Source organism: Xiphophorus couchianus, chromosome 2 (genome assembly GCF_001444195.1).
Source record: "Xiphophorus couchianus chromosome 2, X_couchianus-1.0, whole genome shotgun sequence".
Classification (NCBI taxonomy): domain Eukaryota; kingdom Metazoa; phylum Chordata; class Actinopteri; order Cyprinodontiformes; family Poeciliidae; genus Xiphophorus; species Xiphophorus couchianus.
In genome coordinates, this window is record NC_040229.1 from 10592098 (window position 1) to 10612845 (window position 20748).

The 20748-nt window shown below is 36.2% G+C and overlaps 1 protein-coding gene and 1 pseudogene across 2 annotated transcripts; one reads left to right on the plus strand and one right to left on the minus strand.

Moving 5' to 3' along the window:
• Window positions 1–901: 901 nt before the first annotated feature.
• Window positions 902–4752, minus strand: LOC114136921 (UDP-glucuronosyltransferase 2C1 pseudogene; annotated as a pseudogene).
• A 2388-nt stretch (window positions 4753–7140) lies between these two features.
• Window positions 7141–20458, plus strand: LOC114136969 (ubiquitin-conjugating enzyme E2 Q2-like). Of its 2 annotated transcripts, none has more exons than XM_028005424.1 (13): window positions 7141–7395; window positions 13305–13409; window positions 14299–14421; window positions 14502–14558; window positions 14659–14811; window positions 15589–15673; window positions 15761–15821; window positions 15905–15995; window positions 16086–16144; window positions 16227–16275; window positions 16368–16463; window positions 17883–17949; window positions 18026–20458. In XM_028005424.1, the coding sequence occupies exons 1-13, from the start codon at window positions 7237–7239 to the stop codon at window positions 18055–18057; spliced, it is 1137 nt and encodes a 378-aa protein (XP_027861225.1). In that variant the 5' UTR covers window positions 7141–7236; the 3' UTR covers window positions 18058–20458. The 2 variants fall into 2 exon arrangements, with proteins under 2 accessions (XP_027861225.1, XP_027861231.1); XM_028005430.1 differs by having other exon boundaries at window positions 14662–14811.
• The last annotated feature ends 290 nt before the right edge of the window (window positions 20459–20748 follow it).

The window sequence follows — 20748 nt, forward strand, 5'->3', positions numbered from 1 at the left end:
CTTTTCTGTTCATCTCTCATTAGTTGATCCAAGTTTAACTAAGGAAACAATGTTTCTTTGCAGAGAAACAAGACATGTAAGTGAAAATACATACATTTTCATCCTGTGTCGTAAGCTGGGATGTATCAGTGTTGCAAAAAAATTGTTTTTTCAATAGCCTGCTTGTTGTGTTAATGTCTTTTTTAATTCAAGAATCATTTCACTCTTAATAACGTAAAGTAAGTAAAGAAAAAGCAGTGGATTGGCTAGTTGGACAACTCCTCCTTCAGCATCTCCTCTGATAAATAACATGAAGGTTAGACTGAATACACACACTTAAAGGATTCTTTATATTTTCTGACACACTTTTCTGATAAATAGCTTTCATTTGTTTCTTGGACTTGTAGTTTAAAATATTTCATAATAAGTTGCGTTTTAAAATTTAGCATTAAAATCGGGGAAAAAAACTATCTGAAAGGGAAATCACCTCAGTAGAATCAGACTGCTTTTAAGACATTTTGTTCCAACGTCATGCAACGGTTACCCAACCGGTGGCTAGCTTTTATGCTAGCGGCAGTTAACAGTAACTTCCGGCCTTTATAGTAACTTCTAAAAGCGGTATCAATATCCGAGACTCACCTGTCAAAACAGAAATTGCAATGTTAGTAGTGATTTCGCAGCGATGTTGTGATGCTCCGATATTCACACTTCCACAGCTTATGTCAGTACAGGTGATAAGAGAGTAGCCGCTCCTTATCTTCTTCAGCATAAGGTTTGGAATCCAGTTTCTCCTTCACTAGCCACTACTGCCATCTTAAGGTGTTAATTGGTATTACACCAGAATTTAAAATGAGTCACACAGCATAAATGATAATATACTGTGTGTGTATATATATATATATATAAAACACAGATAATAAAATAAAAAATTGTTTATTGAGTGACCTTGCATGGCTAACTAATCCTGAGTGCCACATAAAATTCATCAGTAGCAAACAACAACATGAGGGAAGGGAGTAGCATTATGGATAATGGTGTCTAGAAATGTAACACCATATATTAAAATCATTAAAATGTAACAATATTATTGCCTGGTTAGTATGTGTGCCAGAGGACAAAAGAGCGAGAAAAGAGTACAGGTTTTCGTGATCAAAGTGTTTAGCTGCGTTTCTGTTGTAAATGTGCACAAAACTTTGCAGATATTCTGCTAATGTTGAAGAAAACACAATTTCACAGTTTCAATTAAATAAGAAAAGCTATTAAAATGATGTGAATAATTTTGCTCCCGTGAAAAGTCACTAGAAAACATGTTGCACCATCATCCTTCAACCACTTCATGTTGCCTTCTTCGTCAGTATGTGTGCTAGAAGGCAAAAAGAGTGTGAAAGTGCAGGTTTTCATGATGGAAATGTCACAATATTCCCACCTTTAAAAAAATATTACAATAATCAGTCTCATAGAAACTAGCTGTATCTCCTGAGTAAATGCAGTCTTTCTGCCACATGAAGATGGAAAATTCAGGCATTCAGTTAATTTAAGGCAAGATACAAAAATATATATATTTAAAATTCAGTTAACCTGTTTATGAAGGGGGTTTAATGAAAGCTGGATTACTATGTCCTGATAGGTACGCTGTGTATACAATATACTGTAACAGGGTTTTAATGCAATAAAAACCAAAAAAAAAATCACAAATGAATAAAAATGCCACTTGAGAATTGTTTTTATTTTTACATTACTGTTGTTTCATTTTTCTCCCAGTGAAAATCTTCCTCCACAAAAACCTAACAACTGCAATCAAGATGATCGTTACAAGCAGAACAGCTGCTAACAAAGCAGTAAAGACATCAACAGAGTTGTAGACAAACCAGGACATTTTATGGGCGCGTGTCTGCAGATGACGGGCTCCTTTGTGTCTTATGACATACTCGATCCAAAACACAGCCTGATCCAGGGGTTTCACTGGCTGATCTCTGTGCAGCTTTGAGAGAGTCCGCATGTTATCTCCAAAGGTGGAGTTGTAAATTACTGTCATCAGAGCGTCTTTGAAGATATGCCTGTCGAGCATGGCAATGTCTACGATGACAGCTGCTCCCTTCACCTTGACCCTGGATAGATTATCAGGCTGATCGTAGAATAAAGGAAGTCCAATCACCGGAACGCCGTGGTAAATTGCCTCCTGGACTCCGTTGGTGCCTCCATGAGTGATGAATACTCGAGTTTTAGGATGACCTAAGAGGTTGTTTTGAGGCAGCCACTTCACTAGCAATGTGTTGTTGCCCAGGTTGTTTGGTTTTTGTCCTACATATCTCCAAATAACCTTCTGAGGCAGCTGGGCAAATGCTGCAGCAATCTCCTCAGAGACATCCTGCGGCAGGTTGCTCACCAGAGTTCCTAGAGTCATTACAACAATCCCGTGATCTCCAGAGCTTTGGACAAACTCCTCCAGATCAGCAGGGAGGGACTTAGAAGGCTTACACTGAAACCCTCCCATGTAGACGACATTGGGGACTGTTGGACGCGGGAATTCAAACACAAAGTCGTTTCTCATGAGCCAGATATCAGCATCGAGAAAAAAGGTTGAGTAGTCCACATCAGGGCCAAAGAAGCGATTGACGATTGGTTTGTAGGCAGGTTCTGACATGTACGATAAAATGAACATCCCTACAAAGTAACTCAAGACATTCTTTAATCTCTGAGGGAAAGTCATTTTATCTGTGAGCTCGGTTGCAGTAAAGGGAATGTATGAGAGAGGTGAAGGAGCAATGAGGAAGTGGGCTTCTCCCTGGATGGTCCAACGGACATTAAACACCAGAGGAAGTTGGAGTTTGCGCGCCAACATTGCACCTCCACCGATGCCAGGGTCTGTCAGGACCAAATCATATTTGGCAGCTTCCAATGACTGCATCAGATCCTCATTCTCAAACATGTGTGTAATTACATCCCCCACTTTCTTATGAAACTGGAAGAACTGGTCTAGTAGCACCCACCTCATTTGCATGTGAGCCCAGATGTTGGACCAAAACGATCCGGGTTTTATCTGAAGCCGAATCTCCAGCTGTCGAGATAAGTACACGCCGAAGTTTTCCTCAAATCCTCCACGGCAGGGAAGAGTGACAGAGGTGTAGAGGGGTGACTTTTCCTTGATGTACCAGCTATCAGAGGGCCGAAGCACTGTGATCTCGTGGCCCCTGGCATGCAGTTCCTCTACGATCACTTTCATGTTTACCCAGTGGCTTCCGTCCAATGGGAACACCAGAATTTTGCCCCCTGATGCAACTGATAGTTGTATTAAGAGCAACATAAAGGTGAGAAAAGAAGAATGAGGCATCTTCATGCTGATCGCAGAATACCTTCAAAAATAGAGATAATAAGTCAGTGAAGGGACATGTTCTCTCTTCTCCCTGTACCTGGGTAGAAATTAGCCTTTAAAAATATCAGTGACTGTGACCTTGTATCATTTGTAGAGCTGGATAATATGGCTGAATAATGTATCATGATATGAGTATTTCATATCAGACAGTATTGATATATTGATTTGTTTTTTGTTTTAAGTATCTGAAAGTGATATTTCTTCTTTTATTCACAATTATGTTTTGGCAGTTAGAAGGCACAGTGGTGAAACCTTACAACTTCTCCACAAGTTACTCAGCAGGTTGTTGCTAGGTAAAAGTGAGTGAGTTGCTAGGTAACCAAAGCGTGAGCAAGTCACTAAGTTACCAAAGAGTGACAGAGTTAGTTGATACCACTCATCTTGCTTAGCTGGTAGTGAGAGTTTAAGCTGCTAAAGCCTTTACTCTCCAAAAATTCACCAGACACACACCTAGAGGTTTTGTTAAAAGTTTTATAAGTTTCACATAAAAACTGATTTGTATATTATTTATATGAATTATTTTCATTTTGGTCCTTAAAATACCAAAAATATCCACATAACTTTATATTTTGGTCTGTCTGCTTATGTAATTTTTAAATATTAAATAATTGATGTTTTGATCATTTACTCAGTGTTTGAGTAGCCAGTTTACCAATACATTTTTTAAATGTACTTCTGTAATGTCTTGGACAGCTACTTTTTATTTTTACTTGGGTAAAAATATGTTGAAGTAATGCGATTCTTACTTGTGTATAATTTTCAGATAGTCTCCCCACTTCTGCTTGAAACCTTAAATATTTTATTACATTATAACAACACAATTGTGTTTTTTATTATATGTCATATGATAGAACACACAAAAGTAGAAAATAATGGTAAAGAAGGAAAGTGAAATGTTTTTCTAGTTAACAAATATATTAAGTATATATACTTTGTTTTTTTTTTATCTAAGCAAATAAAACCCCAGTAAAAAACATTGTAGTTTGTGCTTGTAATGTAATTCTTTTTACATTCCAGGGATATAAATAAGGTTTTGGATGTTTATGTTTTACTGACATTTTTGCTATTCAACCCTCCTGTATCTTAACTCATATTCAAATATTGGAAAGTGAGAATAATAACTGCTTTATGAGAACAAGAACCAATTACAAATATGATGTAGTTAAAATAATCCTATTTGAAGGAAAACAAACAATTGTTTCTATGAACATGTTTTATGATGCATTGGACTTTAACTCTTGCATAAGATGTGTGCACTAAACCGACGCATGTTTCATGGTAAATTTACTTAGTTTTTATTTTATAATATTTAATATTCTTACCTGAATCTGGTTTTTATCTTTATAAACAGCAGCTGAAGAGAAAACACTTTGTTCTCCTCCTTCTTTGCCAATGAAAGGCTTGTTTGTGTATCTTGTAGTCAAACGTCACATACGTTGTGATAGAAATGCACACATTTCAAATGTGTGCATTATGAAATGCACACATTTCATAACACATTTCAAATGTGTGCATTATGAAATGCACACATTTCATAACAGTTGTGTTATGAAATGTGTGCATTGGTCTTTGAACTGTCACAGTGGTTTGTGTGTTGTTTCACAGTGGCGCCATCTAGTGTCACGTTAAAGCAGCTTCCAGTTGTTGAACTGAACTGATCTGATCAAAACGTTAAGCAATTTGTTGTTAAAGTACTTTCAGTTAAACAAAGTTATTAAATATGCTTTTTAAACTGTTAATTTACATAAATTATTTCGATTATACAGCATTTTGAGTTGTGCTGGGAGAAAAGGAAATTATTCTCCAGGTTCCCTATAAATAAGTATCAATGCTGGTTTTATCTTTATTTTTTATATATATTTAGGGTTTTGTTAGGTGATCTACATCATACATAATAGAACCTTTTGTGTTCTGAGCTCTACAGTTAACTAAGAATAGCAGCAGAGGTGTGAAAAAGTGTTTGCCCCCTTCCCGATTTCCTCATTTTTTGCATGTTTGTCACACTTCAGTGTTTCAGAACATCAAACCAGTTTAAATGTCAGTCAAAGACAACACAAGTAAACACAAAATGTAGTTTTTAATTTAAGGTATTTATTATTAAGGGAGAAAAAATATAAATCTACATGACCTGTGTGAAAAACTGATTGCCCACTAAACCTAATAAATGGTTGGGCCACCCTTAGCAACAACAAATGTAATCATTCAGCTTTTTACAGCATTATGGAGGAATTTTGGCTCACTTGTCTTTGCATTTTTCGAGTATGAACAGTCTTTTTAGGGTCATGCCGCAGCATATAAATGGGATCTGGGTCAGGACTTTGACTAGGCCAACCAAAGTCTTCATTTTATTCAGAGGTGGTCTTGCCGGTATGTTTTGGATTAATCAATTTGGCGTCTCGAACAGATGGCCGGACGTTTTCCTTCAGGTTTTTTTTGGTTGAAACCAGAATTCGTGGTTCCATTTATCACAGCAGATCTTCCAGATCCTGAAGGAGGTTCATGTTTTGCTGTTGTACGATGTTATTTTTCTGAAATGTGGTGTTACATTAACACCAAACGCAACGGGAGACACACCGTTCATTGTTTGTCCCGTCAGTCTGCAGAATGTTTTTCCAAAAGTCTTGAGGATCATCAATACGAATTCTGGAAAAATTAAGATGAACATTAAAGTTCAGCCGTATTTTTTCTCTGCCATGCAGCCCCTTTTGTCCACTTTTTTTCTTATGGTGGAGGCATAAACTCTGACCTTAACTGAGGCAAGTGAGGCCTGCAGTTCTTCAGATGTTGCTGTGGGGTCTTTTGTGGCCTCTTGGATGAGTTTTTATTGCACTCTTGGGGTAATTTTGGTCGACCTGCTGCTGGGAAGGTTCACCACTGTTCCATGTTTTCACAATTTGTGGATAACAGCTCTCACTGTGATTCTCTGGAGTACCAAACCTTTAGAAATGACTTTGTAATCCTCAATTCCTTTTTTTCTCATTTATTTTTGAATTACTTTGGATCTTGGTATAATGTCTAGCTTTTTAGGATCTCATTCCATTTAGTGATGTCTTGACTGAGAATATCCTTTAAGCAGGTATCTTAAATGCCATGTTTCCATTAGCTGCAACCAAGGAATTATTATTAATACAAATAGAAGATTTGTCTGTGTAATTTGTTGAAGCCAAGTAGAGTAACCAACCAATAGGCAGAAGTTGAAGCCTTAAGAATCTACCCTCCTCATTTGCATAATTTTACTTTTCCACAGTAAAAAAGGGAGATGATAAAAAGATAAAAAGAACAAATGCTTGTATAAGGAAAGGACAAAACAAAATATATACATTTCTTGACAAAAATGCATATTTAAGGAAAATGCAAAAGAAAATATTTACATTTCTTGACAAAAACGCACTCATTTTTAATTATGTCCATTTTGGGCCTCCATAGATTGGGCACCAAAATTGACTCCAGCTAAGGGGCCGACATCTTTGTAAATCCGGCCCTGTCTAACAGTCATGTTTTTGGACTGTGGGAAACATAATATGTCTATATTGGATTAAAACAATAAATTAAACTTTAAAGTTTTATCTATTGTATTTCATTGTATAATGTTTTATTATTACTGTTATTATTTTTACTAAGCTGTCATCTGAATAAATAAGACTCCTAGAACAGACAAATTATATATATATATTTGAAATTGCCTAAAATTATTTTTGCTAAAATAATGCGTAAAGTCTGTGGGATAATGCACAACTTATTGATGGTTTTCAGCTCAGTCTCCGGCTCTTTGTTGTTGTTCTCACGCTAACATGCGAGATCCGAAGAACCGACTCCACTGCGCGGTCGCATTCCGCCCTGACTTCCCCTCCGCCAGCGGCCTGGTGCTCTGAGATGAGCAGAAGATGTCGGTTTCGGGGCTAAAGGCCGAGCTGAAGTTTCTGGAGTCGATTTTTGACCCAAATCACGAGCGGTTTCGAATAATAGACTGGAAACCCGACGAACTAAGTTGCCAATTCAACGTCACAAGAGAGAAGCTGCTGATCATCCATTGCAACATCACAGTGAGTTTGAGGCCAGGCTAGCGACCTGACTATCATCTGAAACCGAATCACTCCTCCGAACCAACCGTGTTTACAAACTGCGAGTTTGGTGTTCGCTTTTTAAATTTATTTAGTTTTTACATTTGGCGATATATAATTAAATTATTCGACGCGTTGTAAGACGAAGATAATGCCGTGAAATAGTTGAATTCACTTTTTAAATGCACAGAATGCCAGCAAAACGTTTGGTAGTAACGACGCTGCGGTAGCTTTTTTGCTAGCATATTAACTGAAAGTAACGCTAGCTTGCCTGTTAGCCGAAAATAACTGCGTTACCATCTCAAATACAACACATTCCAACTTTATTTTAATAGAAATTGATTTAGTTTGATTAATAAAAGAGTTACTTTTGTTACAAAAGCCTCCCTCCTTGTAAGAGGATTTTGGAAAACATTTTTAACGAATACGTCGTAAGCAGACGTAACGTCCAGAAGCGGTTTAATGGAATGTTGTTTCCTACCTTTCCAGTAAATAGACTGATCCTATTAGCCAACTTTTGGCACGGCTATGTTACTTTAACACCGTAACATTTTATGGAAACGGTTAGATGCCACACACATGTTTAATGAATTATTTTCTGGGTGTATTTATTTTAGGACACAAAGAACGTGTCTCCTAGCACGTCACCAGTTATTATGTCCCCGTATATTATTATGGTTTTTAGTCATTTTCAAACTAAAAGCGCTTAAAATCCTATAAGTGTAGATGACAGGTGTAAGAGCTGGATGTCCCCGTTGTTACAGCATTTGTTTTTTTGTATGCTTCAGGTAGCACAGATGAAGAAGCTCTCTGACATCCTGACCACATCCTTGTTTCTCTGCATAAATGCGCACACGCAGTTCAGCTTTCACTGGGTTTTGGGGGGTAACAGTCTTGTTTTGAGATCACAGGTAGATGCATCTCAATTGTGTGGTTTTTGTGCACAATGGGCTCGTTAAATAATGAGGCTATTGAAAGGAAAAGGTGGAGCTTTGGTTTGTGTTAGACCAGGTTTGCTGGGAGGCCCCAGAGGTAAATGTTTGCACAATTGCATAACTATTACAGTTTCTTACTATAGTTAAAAATTGGATATGTTAGGGACAAAACTATATATATTACACGAAATTATTATTCTTATTTTTAATTAAGACAATTGGATGCATAAAACTATATTTGGTAAATGTATTTGTGTAGCACATTTTGTGTACCAGATAACAAAAGAATTTCAAGTTTAAAAACACAGGTGTGAATTAAACAAGATAAAACAAATTAAATACAAGAAAGAAAATTAAATTAGAAAAGAAAGGACATAACTAAATATTGAATTATGAACTGTCCAATTCTAATTCGGAGCCACATTTTCTCTTTGCTGCTGCAGAGAGAAATGAGTCTAAAGCAGGAAAAAACTAAATTTATTTCTGTTTTTACATTTTAAAACAAAAAGAGTCATTTAACTTTTTCAGATGATTAAAAAAAACTTTATTTTGTATGAAGACGAAGAGGGGCTAGCTGAGTGAACCGTTTTTATAAATATTGAAAACAAAAGATTCATATACCACTAAAAAATAATATGCAGAAATAGTTTAAAGTTAAAAAAAAGATTCATTTTAAAAGTCTTGTCCTTCTGGCTTCCTTCTGTTGTGCATATTTTATTCTGATTTTGCATGAAAACACACAATGGAACTTCTAAAACCCACCATTTTAATGATTTTTATAATTAAAACCTTTCTGATTTGGCTGCAAGGTCGAAAGAGCCACAAGCTGAAAACCCTCAGTTTAATTAAAATGTATCAGCTTCATAACTTTATTTAATTTTGACATTAACATAGGCTGTCAAAATTAAGACCTAATCAATTCAGCCGTACAAAAATAAATACAGAATAAGAAAAAGCACATGTGGTTTTTTGGAATAACATTCATTAACACAATTTAGGATCTCAAGTCCATTCAAAATATTCGTCTTATAGACTCCCATATATGAGGAAATGCTTTTTAATGACTAGCAAAACATCTTAATGACACTTTGAAACGTTTAGATTTAGCATAGTCAGATTTATTAGTGTTAGCACACAGAGTAATGAGTCTACATTTAAAATGACCTGATATAAATAAAGCCAACTTTATTTATAAGCACTTATACAACATTAAAACTGACCAAATGGCTAAACAAATCATATAAAAACATCAGAATAAAACGCACAAAAGCTATTACACATTAACCATTCTGGGTGTTTTTGGTTGATACTGATATTGGTTTTGTTTTAGGTTAAATTAGCTGATTTCAATCTCTTTCTGATTAAGTTCTTTGTTGCTTCCTAATTGTGAAGCAGTTCTCAGCGGTGTTGATTCTGCACAAAGAGATATTACGATAATAGCTTTACTCTGCATTGTCCAAACCTAATGTCGTTCAAGGCTGTTCGTGTTGAACTGCTCAGATTTTTCTCAATCATGTGAGATGCTCAGTCTATAAAACCTTCAGTGATCTGATGTTTCTTCAGATTGGTTCCAGTTATGCTGTCAGAAGTGCTCCTGCACGATTCTGGCAACATTATTTTAACTCTTAAGTCAGCAAAATACGACCAGTCTGCCTTTTAAGTCGAACTACGGATATTATTTGATCCCAAACAAGCAGCAAAAGGTTTAAGATGTTTCCTTTCTTATGCTTTATGTAGTAAATGTACGGGAGGATAATAAAACAGAAATGTAACTGTAATATTTTCTGTAATAATTGTGTGAGTTTTGATAACACTGTCATCATATTTACAGCTTGGCAAATCTGCAAGAATACTTAATGCATGGGGGTTTGCAAAAAAGGGGCTGACTTACTGAAGGCTGTTATTATTTATCTAATTACAGGAAATTAAATTGTCACCAAAAATATGGAGACAAGCCCCAAAATTATTAAAAGCTTCCTGCCTCTTTCACTGAATGTAATCGTTTTTGTTACAGGAGGCATGTTGTGACCTATTTCAATCTCGTGTTTTCCTTTTCCGTTGATTATCGACAGCGCTTTAAACCACATACATGTAGAACAAACGTTTGCGTAATTGTGAAAACTGTGGGCTGAATTCATGTTTGATGTGAGACTAAATAGATAGTAAGTTGTACTCAAGACTGAAAAGTAAGGCTCACTTTAAAATCAAGCTCTGAACTTGCTGATGTTGCAGACGTCTTTTGTGTTCAATTCTAAATTTATGATCCTCTAAGCTGAACAAAGTGCAACATTAATTATTTTCATCTGTAATTTGATCATTTAACAGGCCTTGTGTGAAATATTTAAGCTGCAAAACTTTCAACAGGCTGAAGTATTCAATTTAAGGTGATTTAGTCATTGTTCTACAACAGGGATGTCCAAAGTGTGGGCTGTGGGCCATCTGTGGCCCTTTAAATTATTTTTCCTCACTGCAAGTTAAGAATGGCAACAATTTTGCCAACAAATCCAAAAACAATTCATGACCCAAAAAATCTTTGAATTGTCAGTTTTTCTTTTTATCAAAAAATATTTGAGCCAATAAGAAAAAATAAATGGGAATATACAATTCTAGTTATACATACACAGCTAATAATACACTTAATACTGATGAAATGATGCATAAAAAATTACAATGCACCAATTCTAGTCCTTTTTTGCTGCTTTATCAACTAAACGAAAAAGAAAATTAAATAAAAAATAAAACTAAACAACAAACCCACCTCAGCTCCCCAAAGTCAACACAAAAAAACAAAAACCTTAGATATTTATACCCATATTCATAATCAATGCAGAAAATCTCAATTACAGGCACCATCAGCTGGGCAAAACCTCCAAGTTTGAAAAATAGGAAAGAAAACATTCTTTGTTTTTACTTTTAACAAGACAACAAGAAGTCTGATGCCCTTCTTTTGTTGTGGATCTATAATGATATTCAGATTTCACTAAAAAAAACATGTTTATTATTGAACATGTAAAAGAAAAAGTTTAAATTTAGTGAATTTTGTGACCTGCCTGTAGTTTTGATTTGCCAGTTTTAGTACATATTTGGTCACCACTGTGTTAAACAGTTTAATTTCATCGGTTCTTTGAAACATTTGAGTTTTGAATTCTCCCTGAACCATGTCAACTTTTTAAGAACGCGTCGGTCAGTTTCCTGTCAAACACAAAGCATTCAGGCACGCTGACTCAAGATGAAACTCTGTTGAACAAATTAAACCTCAAAACAGTCATAGCTGTTGTTGTTTCTCCACATCATTCTGGTGTTTTGTTAAAAAATAACAGAACTTTTAAGCTTTGTTAAAAGATATATTTCAGATCAGTCTATTTCTAACTCTTGCAGCTCTGCAATTTTTATCTCTACATTTAATCTGGATTAGACGTATAAATCGACATCGTTTATAGCCAGTGTAGCTTTGTTTCAGGGTTTAAGGTGACATCTTCACATTCAGCCTGAAGCTTTTTCTCGCCCAGCGTAAACAGAAGTTTGCTGAAACTACAGATCTAATTGCAGTGTTGGAGCCTCTTGTCATTCATGCTGGAGGTGTTATTTCTCTACATCACACTGAGGCCGAATCCTCTCGTTCAGTGGGTGGCTACGTGGGCTGGAACATTTGGTTTGAAATAAACCTTGACTAGTTTTATGTAAATGTCACCATCTTTACTTCAAACCACAATTTTGGTCTCTGAAAAGCACACAATAAAATTGAAACTGGACACTTATCCTCGAAGAAAATCCAATGACAAAACAAAATAGAACAATTTATACACTATTTTATGATATCCACGTTCATAGTTAATAATTCTCCAGCTTCGCTTTCTTGTGGTTTAAGACTGTTACGGAAACGGTCTGAAAAATCCCCTGGTATTATAACCCAATAATAGGCTACCATAATGTCCTGCTATGCAGAAACTCAACTGGGCAATGATTAGTGCAATATCTGAACTCTTATCGTGTTTTTGTTTGCAGTCAGAAGTCTTAATTTTTTCATTTTTAAGTGTGAAAAAGAACAAAAACGACCCTGAGGTTATAATTCTGACAAAATTAAGAATGAAGACATGATATACTTTGTTTCCGTTGATTATGACTCTGACTTGGGCAAAGAAATGGGACAGATTATGGCTCCCGATTTATTAAAAATGATTGATATCCTGCTGGTAGCTTTTATTTTTCAGTGATATTTAAACTAGGAATGCAACTAATGAATATTTTAGTAACTTGCTGCTATCTACTGCTTTTTCTATCTGATGCTTTCTGCTCTTTCTATTCGGTTTATTTTGTTCTTTTACTGTTGTCTATTAATTGATTTTATTTTGTCAAGAAAGGTGCCTATAAGTAAATATACTATTATTATTAATCTATCCATTATTATGATGTTTAATTGGATAAAGAAAATGACACAAACTGTAATTTTTAAAAAAAAAATTAGGCTTTTTTATATGCAATATTAGAAATACATTAAACTGGATGATAAAACTTTCCAGTTCCAAAATTGCCCTTTTTTTGAAGGACAATTTTGTTTACAAAGACCTCAAATTAATTTTTTTTAGTTGTTTTATTTATTTTGGATATTTCAAATGTCTTCCAGTTCCAGTGTTAAATGTTTGTTAGAACTTAAGGTTTATTGATGAGAAAGTGCTTTTGCATTGTGATCCCAGTTATATTGCTTTAAAATGGTCTTAAAGCAACAACATTAAAACAATAACTTCAGGGACAATTTATCGTCCAGCAATGTTTAATGTAACAGAACAAGAATAAACTATTAACATTCTCAATCCCTTCATGAAATGTCCAATAGCAGATGACTTTTTCATACCTGAAAAGTCTGGAATTAAACGGCCAAAATTGCAAAATTCGCATCAATGGAGGGGTGAAATGACCAACAGCCTCTAAATTTGTCCCTTATTGCCTCTCTTACAGGAATCGTACCCATCAACGTCCCCGATATGGTTTGTTGACTCTGATGATCCCAGCCTGGCTGAAGTATTGGAGCGCCTGGAGGATGTTAGGAAAGGCAGCACGTTGGTACGTTGCCTCCTATCAGGGGCAAAATGAATTTCACATTTTCATCTGCAGTTTGGTTCACATTCATTCTGTGTAAAGGTACTAAGATCGCAGCTTAGAGGGGTGGTATTAAGTACAATTAACTTTTTTGATTTACTGTAATTCCCCCATCAAAAACATACCTGGAGAGTTGCCCTGATTCTTTCATGCATGTTTGAGAAATCCTTTGATCTCCATGGCAACCATTTACCTGTGCAAAACACCTGGGTGGACCTAGCCCCGCCTTCGAGGTGCAGCTCCTCCTCAGAACTGCAGTTTCCAAGCGTCAGAGTTTCGACATTACAGAGCACTCATCCCACATGATTGAGGAAACATGTTGAGGAGTTGAGTGGGGGACTCAACTCCTTCAGACTAGCCAGCAGCAATTGGCGCCTGGTGGCACTGCACACCTGCTGAGCTCATTATAGGAGCTACTTCTCAGGGAAACGCTGGTGAAAATGTTGTTAAAGGGTTAATAGAGGAGTGATGTTGTGATAACTTTGTGAAGGCAGAGGTTCAAAAAGAAAGTTTTTAAAGAGACAGAGGCCCAATTTCAAGGCGTTGAATTACAATGTAAAATTTCTTTTCAGTCATATTTGATTTACATAATTTTTCTAACAACTGAAATTAACATGGTTACTTTATTCTGCCATAAAATGGCACTGTGGGCCACAATACAGCCCCTTTAATAACATCTTGGAATGTTTTTATTAACAAATGTTGCTATGTATCATCCCAATTTAAACACTAAACACTGGTTATTTATAAAGTCCATTAAGACGACCTTTGTTGTGAATTGGCGTTTTATAAATAAACTGATTTCAGTTATTTTCCATGTATTAATAGCCTGTTATATTTTTTTACTTTCCAGCTTCTTCAGCAATTGAAGCGGCTTATTTGTGATCTCTGTCGGCTTTACAATCTGCCACAGCATCCAGATGTGGAAATGCTGGACCAGCCTCTACCTGCTTGCCCGATCACACAAGAGCGCAAGGTGGGCTCAGAAAACGAGAGCCGTGTTTGTCAAAATCAGAAATTCAGTTTGTTGACTCGCATTATTTTACTCTGCAACAGCATGGGCCAACAGATGAGGTGACATCTGAAGAGGAAGAGGAGGAGGAAATGGGAGAGGTTCCTATAAACGCTTCTGATCAAATTCGCATTATGAGACGCTGTCTTACCCAGTTAATTTAATTTTCTAACTTAGTTTCAATGCTGTAATCTGTCGCAGCAGGACATAGATCTGGACCAAGACCTGGACCATTACGACATGAAAGAAGAGGAACCCCCAGAGGGTAAAAAGTCAGAAGATGACGGAATAGAGAAAGAAAACCTGGCCATCTTGGAAAAAATACGTAAAAATCAGAGACAAGATCACTTGAATGTAAGATCCTCGTCTGTCATTTTTACTTTATCGGAACAAAACCAGTAACTGGCTAAATGTTACATTTACCTGAATATTGTTTTTGAAAAACATGTACTCTACGCTGTACTTGAGTCATTTTATTATGAATTATCACTACTCCTACTTGAGCAAAATTCCTAGATACTCGACCAAATGTGAGTGACTTCACTGAATGGAGAATAATTATGTTTTAACCAAAAATTCACCAGACAAACAACTGCAACTCCTGTTAAAGTTTTATAATGAAAGAAATGTCTCTTTCGCCTGATTTTGTATTGCTGGACAATATGGCTGAAAAACTTATCATGATACCAGCGTTACATACCAGTCGATAGCGATAATTATTGATGAGTTTTTTTTTTTTTTTTTATTTTAAAATATATGAAATACTACCAAACTGGTGAGGGTGGGATTTTCCAGTTTTATCCACAGTTTTCACTCCACACCGTTGTTTATTTTTAAGCAGTTATGAAGCACAGTGCCAAAAACGTTGAACTGCTGCTGTGGCAGGTTGTTGCTAGGCAACCACAGAAAGAGTGAGTTACTCTACCTTGAGTAATTGCTTGTATTTAAGTAAAAACATGTTGAAGAGGTTCTACTCTTACTTGAGTACAGTTTTTGAGGGATCTTCCCACCTCTAATAATAACTCTGATTGTACTCAGACAGGGTAACTTTAACTTTCTGGAGTTAATGTCTAAGAACTGCATATCTGTCCATGTTGATACCCTTTAATTAGATACTTAATTAAATTGCAGGGTGCCGTTTCTGGTTCAGTTCAAGCCTCGGATCGCTTAATGAAGGAACTCAGGGAGATCTACAGGTCGCAGAGTTACAAGACCGGTAAGGTCACCTATCATTCACTCCCTGTAGCTTTTACTCTAACACAATGAAGAAGGTGAATGAATTTGTTTCCTGCTAATTTCTCAGGTATTTATTCAGTCGAACTAGTCAATGACAGCCTTTATGAATGGCACGTCAAGTTAAGGAAGTAAGTTCTACCTTCGGCTTGTTGTTTGAAACTGATCTGTCTCTGATAAGCTTCTCTAATCTGCTGGATCTGATTCTGTTCAGGGTAGATCCAGATAGTCCATTGCATAGCGACTTACAGGTTTTAAAAGAAAAGGAAGGAGTGGACTTCATTCTGCTCAATTTCTCTTATAAAGTGAGTCAGGAGGAAACATTTATATTTTCTTAGTGGGAGAAGGGTGGAAATGTTTTCTCACAACTGACCTTTTTCTCTGCTGCCTGACAGGATAATTTTCCTTTTGACCCTCCTTTTGTACGGGTTGTCTCTCCCGTGCTTTCTGGAGGGTAAGTTTACTGTTATAATTATGCTGTTCATGCCTTGACAAAGTATTCATTAATTAAAACCATGAATGATGTTTGTTTTCAGCTATGTTCTAGGAGGAGGAGCGTTGTGTATGGAACTTCTCACAAAACAGGTATGTTCACAAATCTCTTACAGTGTCTATAAGTTTCATCTCTGGTGGTTAGAGAGCTGTATTCATTTATTTATATGTGTGTGTGCTTTTAGGGCTGGAGCAGTGCCTATTCAATAGAATCTGTTATTATGCAGATAAATGCAACTCTGGTTAAAGGCAAAGCCAGAGTGCAGTTTGGAGCCAATAAGGTACGGTGTCATCATGATTCAGTGTCCTAAAAACAAAGTTTTGGACCTTCAAGTTGTTCATTTTTAAACAGTCAACTTCCAGTATGTGGGGATTTAATTCAGTATATTACATACATTCAAATTAAACCCAGTTATCAAACGATGCCTAGTTGTCTCTTAAAGAAACCCAGAACCCAACAGAATGCCGGACCTCTTCTATGGAGAGGAAATCGTAAAGCTAAGAGTTCAAATAATGCAGGTTGGAGAGCAGTAGAAGAAATTAGTGGAGCGAGGAAATGTGGTCAGTTTGTTCTCCAGCAGCAGCCAAACATTCAAAACTTCATTCAAACATAGCCTGGGCTTTGTAAAAACAAGTATCTTACCCGCATTGTTTAAAAAAATAATACGGTACACAGGATCAGTTTTAGAAATGTTTTCATCCACATGAACCCACAGAAATCTGCCACTCAGGGTTGATTTAAACATGCCAAACCTATAGGGGGCAGTGTAGCACAAAGCTAAAACCTATGTCAGCCAATCAGATTGCTCCAGAAAAACCACAACTTCCAGTTAGGAATCAAGCATGGCGTCAGGATGGTCATAGGTGTGGACAGAGAGACTAGTTGAATTGCAGCATATTAAAATCTAAAATTAATAAATCACAACACAACGCCTTTTGGGAATCATGTTGAAGCAGGTATGGAGTTTTCTCAAATCTTCACTTTTGTGTGGAGTTTTTATTAGAGCTGGACAATATGGCTGGAAAACATCACAATATCAGCGTTTCATATTGATAATTACTGATTAGATTTTTTGTTTTTAATATGTGAAATGCTGCCAAGCGGGTGGTGTGACCATTCCGGTTTTATCCTCAGTTTTCACTCCACTACGTTTTCTTTTTAAGCAACTGAAACTGCTGCTGCGCAAATTACTGAACTGGTCGTTGCTAGGCAACCAAAGAGTGAGTGAGTTGATTCCACCAACTTTGCTTAGCTCACCATGAAAGATTGAGCAACTGAAATCTTTCCTCTAAAGCCTACTTCCCCCAGAATGCCGTGCGGTTCTGGATCTAAGCTCAGTGAAATTATTGAATATTCTGTCAGATGTATTGGCTATTGATACTGATCACGTCTCTATCTCGATATATATTGTTATTGATTTATTGTCCTGCTGTAGTTTTTATAAATAATTCTTTTGATAATTTAAAAAAGAGTTTTTATGTGGATGAAAAGCCAAAACTCATAAAAATATATTACTTTTCCCAGATGTCCGGCTATGTTTGGACTAGGCCTAAAACATGGTGGTTTGATTTTCCTCCTAATTTACGATGATGCATTAATTTGAGTTTGTCTATCACAGAAAAGAACAATCAGTTTGCAATCATGTGACAAAAGCAGGATGAACATGTGTGAGTTTTAATTTTTGTCATTTGTGTTTTAGAACCAGTACAATCTTGCCAGAGCACAACAGTCGTACAAATCGCTGGTGCAGATTCATGAAAAGAACGGTATGTTAAAAAAGTCTTAATTAGTTTTTAAAAACGTCCACCACCAATCTTTTCTTTTCTTTTGTTGTTGTTCCAGGCTGGTACACACCACCTAAAGAGGACGGATAAGGAGCTGCCGCCTCTATGCACTGGGAACACGTCATCTTTGGGTCACCTTGTTTTATTCAGAATATTTTCCCTCTCTGACTTGCTGGGAATATATCATCTTTCTCACAGAAACCATCTCGCTGCCTCATTTGATAAGTATTCTCCTGGAAAAACTAAACTGGTTTCGTTTTGTTCCCTTCTCTCCTTCCCTCGGAGCTTCAGTGAGAAGGCGAGGGCATCGCTCGTCCCGTTTTCTAAATGTTCTCTTTTGTGTTGGGGAGGAGAAAAAAAATATTTTTCTTCCTTTAGATGTGAGGAAATACTTTTTCTTTAGCTGCTTTGGCGAAGTGGAGCCCCACAGTCAGTTTCCCTCTTGTCTAAATGACGTTTTTCTTTTTTTTAAAAAAAGATCAAAACCGAAGCTCTTGAAGTGGCACCTCATTGCACCAGTTTTTAAATTAACTGTGATTTGATTTGATTTTTTTGTTTGTTTTTCTTTTCTTTTGGAAATTAACAGGTACATAAATGCATATATTGTTTTTAGACATTGTTTGAAAACTTCTTTTTTTTGTTGTTATTTGAACATCCTAGACAATAAAAGATGTTGGGAGCGTATCTTAAAGCCGAGAAGAACTGCTCCACTTTTCAAAATGTATGAAGTGTAGAATAAAAAAGCTTCAGTGTTTCTGAACGAAGATCAGCCGAATAGGAAGATTACATGTGATGATATTTTACGTTTTGCCTTGTTTCTGTTCTCGCCCCTCAAAGTGCTGGTGGACGTTTCATTTTTTCAGCTCAGAATTGGCAGCATGTTTTCATTCGCATCTTTTTCTTTGACCTGGAATCGGCTCTGTGTAGACAACTGAAGATTTTTGTTGTTTTTTTTCCCCCCCAACAAAGTGTGGCTATTAAATGAGTCCACCCTTAATTCAGTTTAGAGTTAACCAAAACATTTTAATCTCTCTTTCGTTTTACTCTTCTGCTGCCAGAAGAGTAAAAGAAACAGAAAGTTCCTCCCTAAATCACCAAATAAGCTATTCTAGATCATTTTTTACCTAAATATTCACAGTAAACAAACCATTTTGTTTACATTTCCTGGTGGTGTTTGACTTATTTGTTGTTGGTAAAAGCTGAAAGTGGGCATTAAATGCTTAAATCTGACATTTCAGCACAGAAACCTCAAATTATCCTCTATTTAAACATATTTTAGCTCTTATTGCTGTTTGAGCCTGTTGACTTTTATACAGTCTAACAGATTGTGCCCAGATTAAACCATAAAAACTCAAAGTGAACTTTCAAGTGCACTAAACGTCTTCAGAAATGAAAAACAGTTTGCAAAATCTAAAACTGAACCATTTATTACCAGTTTCTTCTGATCTTTTTATTACTTTTCCTATTAAAACATTTCGGTTTCCTGTTTAATAGCCACACCTTGTCAGTTAGTTTCAGCTTTTCTGTTTCCAGAACCCTTTTTGTCTCCAGAATGTTACATGAAATGTTTTTTTTTTATATATTAGAATTAGAGAGGGGTTGGTAATCTGACGTAAATCTAAAAATCTTGATGAAACTCAAACATTTTGCCCTCCGGTTACACACACTGTAACTCAATCTGATGGTTCTTTTGCAGTTTATTTGCTAATACTATCTGTAAAGGTATGTCTTAAAGGCAACTCAGGTAATCAGCGACTCTTACGCAATGGTTCGTGCATATTTGTGTTGGGTTATCTGGTTTTCTGGCTGAACAAAAAGAAACTAAATATTTTAGAAAAACAATTATTTTTGTCTTTAATTCAGTTGAAGACGCTGACGGAAGGAGCGTGAGGATTTCTGTAGCATGACGTACCTCTTCTTCGATATCCACTGTAATATTTGCTTTGTTTACTCCCAGTTTTTGTGTGCAATCAAATGTTTCCAGGTCATTTGCATAGCTGGTCTTGGAGAATCGCTATAGGAACATGCGAGGTTCATATTTTCAGGTCAGAGATACAAAAAACAAAAAAAACCTCGCTCCACATCTTGTTGTTGCATTTGTTTGGGGGAGAGTTTTTCACCAGGATATTCACACCATGAATCTTTTTGGCATTTTTACCAACAACTTTAGCTGCAAAGTCTACATTCATCTGGGAGAGTGCCTCCTAAAACAAGCCGAAACGCTGATCACAGGAGATGTTAAAGGAGGCTGACGGACAGGAAGTGATCACTTCTCCACGCGTCCCAACCTGGACTGTGTTTGGAAACATCCGTTTTCTCTCGACTGTCGTTGAATTTTGAATTTGTTTGAATCGCCAACAGAGACGATTGAATCTTGCTTTTGGCTCGCCCCACTTTCTGTTTATTTTTCAGTTTCCATTTGAAGATATTTTGACCGTGTACAGCAATTTGTAAACTTGCATCAAGTTTATGAATAAAAAATTTTAAAATATGTTTTCTGATGTTTTTAAAATTTGAGTCATGATAAATTAGAACTGTATTTAATAAAACAGAAATAATATACATGTATCCAGATAGCTAAGCATCATCAATACATTATTTTTTTTTTAGTCTGTGTGAAAACAGTTGAGTTTAGTTAGATTCTCTTTGCATTTGTTCATTTAAAACGTGTAGCAAAAAAAGAAAAAACAAGAAAACTTTTAGGGGTAAATACTTTTTTCCACAGAACTATAATTGTGTATTTAAATGCACAAGATAAAACTAATTAGCAAAAACGACAAG